This window comes from Sander vitreus, chromosome 2 (assembly GCF_031162955.1).
Source record: "Sander vitreus isolate 19-12246 chromosome 2, sanVit1, whole genome shotgun sequence".
Lineage (NCBI taxonomy): Eukaryota > Metazoa > Chordata > Actinopteri > Perciformes > Percidae > Sander > Sander vitreus.
In genome coordinates this window covers 22,335,678-22,337,501 of record NC_135856.1, presented here as the reverse complement: position 1 = coordinate 22,337,501, position 1,824 = coordinate 22,335,678, and the positions used below count along the sequence as shown (strand labels likewise).

Below are 1,824 nucleotides of genomic sequence, written 5' to 3'. Positions count from 1 at the left end.
CAAAACGTTTTCTGTGTGCTGAAAACATTCATCAAGCCACAGCATTAGAGCTCATTTTTGTGTTTTATTAGTTTCACAGGTCAAAGAATTCTTACGTCAGCCTCCCCAGAAACAAAGGAATCCAAAACCTTGAGGCCTGATTGCCAGCAGGGATCAGCCACAAATCCAGGTAACACTGAACTGACAACAGAGGCTTCTCTCTACATACTCGCATAATGTTTTATATAATTAGTAAGCTTATCAATATTTTTCAACATAAATACATATGTTTATGTAATGTTCATTTTCCCCATCCGTCACTTGCAGACTTACTTTCTGGCTGCCTGTCGTCTCCTCATAAAGAAGTGGACAACTTTGTATTAACTGTGGTTAAAAAGGATGGCGTACATGGAAGTAAGAGTTTGGGCCTATAAAATATATGCTTTTGCAAAAGATGTCACTTTCAAAACATTTACATGTCTTGTTCGGGACCTTAGGGCTGAAACTATTAATCATTTTCATCATAAATGAATCAGCTGATTATTTTCTCAATAAATCAATGAATCAGTGTTTACTTCAACAGGCATCAGACGGTGGAACTACTTTGCTGCTGAACAACTGCTTGTCTACGACATTGCAAAATACCGCTGGTGTGAAAACGTGGAAAGGTTCCATAAAAGCAACAACATCATGTACGTACGTTTCATGTTTTTGTTTTTTTTTGTCTTTAGACATGCTCCACTTCCCTTCTGATTTGGTCTCATCCTCCTCTGCAGGATTGTTGTGGACCTCAAAGAGGAAGAGTGGTACCAGAAGTGTCATGACCCTGAATGCAGGAACTTCAGGTCCCCAAGTAAGTTATGACCCTGAAAGCTGCCATTGTGACTTTTTTGTTTTTACACAAACAACTCAAGGGCACATGATCTGTCTGTGGGGTGATAAGGTGCACAATGGTGGTAGCACGACCAGTCTGAGATAAACATTTCTAATGTCTAACAGGTTACCCACTGCCACAGGAGATCTGCGTCAGCTACATCATGACTCTGGTTGGTTGGTTTGCTTTACTTGAACTAGCATCCTGACGGGCTAAACTAAATATGCTAGAAATCCTGTTGTCTTCTATTAAAGCTCAGACATGGTGTATGATAATGTATTCCGTTCACTTTACAGGATGAGGAAGACCAAGCTTACTTAATGGACGACGCTGGCAACATTGTACCCAGCCAGGCACCAAACCAGGCCCCACAGAGGGCAGTGTGTCCAGAGGAGGAATCAACTGACGTTTGGGGAGACGGACAGGATGATCAGGACTATTTAGAAAGCCTGGATGACTTTGAACAAAACAGCAGAGATATCTCTGATCAGCTTCTGCTCAAATGTATGGCAGATTTCGACTCCCAGTAGAGGGTGAGTTTTATGTTATTTTGCACTGGCCCGACAGCATCAAAGTCAACACTTTGTCATCCTATTAAAATTCACAAGCAGTATAGCATGTAATAAATAGGTTTTAACACTATAATGTAGTACAATGTACACCCTTAAGTGGTGGCTGGTGTATAAACAGATCATGAATGACAATATAGTAAAATAATAGGTAGTCTTCATAATTGTTCATAAAAAACACTTAAAATATCCTTAACTGCTTATAACTACATCAGTGTGTTATAAACCAGTTATTAAATGTTTAAATAGTGCTTATAAATGATAAACCGATACTTAAAGTGTCACCAATGCATGCATTAATGCACTTTATGCACTCTAACAAAAATAGGTTTCCAGCTACCAAGAAATCATGGATCCATAAAAACATATTTTCCAGTATAAAAGACAGAGACTTAACACCAG

The 1,824-nt window shown here is 39.1% G+C and overlaps 1 protein-coding gene across 2 annotated transcripts in view; it reads left to right on the top strand.

Moving 5' to 3' along the window:
- Window positions 1–1,388, top strand: part of primpol (primase and polymerase (DNA-directed)) — a 6,837-nt gene extending 5,449 nt beyond the window's left edge. Inside the window, exons 9-14 of one of the 2 annotated variants that reach the window (XM_078261220.1) lie at window positions 72–169; window positions 307–393; window positions 563–671; window positions 756–832; window positions 979–1,025; window positions 1,150–1,388. In XM_078261220.1, coding sequence (XP_078117346.1) covers window positions 72–169; window positions 307–393; window positions 563–671; window positions 756–832; window positions 979–1,025; window positions 1,150–1,383 — 652 coding nt within the window. In that variant the 3' untranslated portion in view covers window positions 1,384–1,388. Of the gene's footprint in view, window positions 1–71; window positions 170–306; window positions 394–547; window positions 672–755; window positions 833–978; window positions 1,026–1,149 lie in introns of both variants that reach the window. The other variant, XM_078261214.1, reaches the window with a different exon arrangement.
- The last annotated feature ends 436 nt before the right edge of the window (window positions 1,389–1,824 follow it).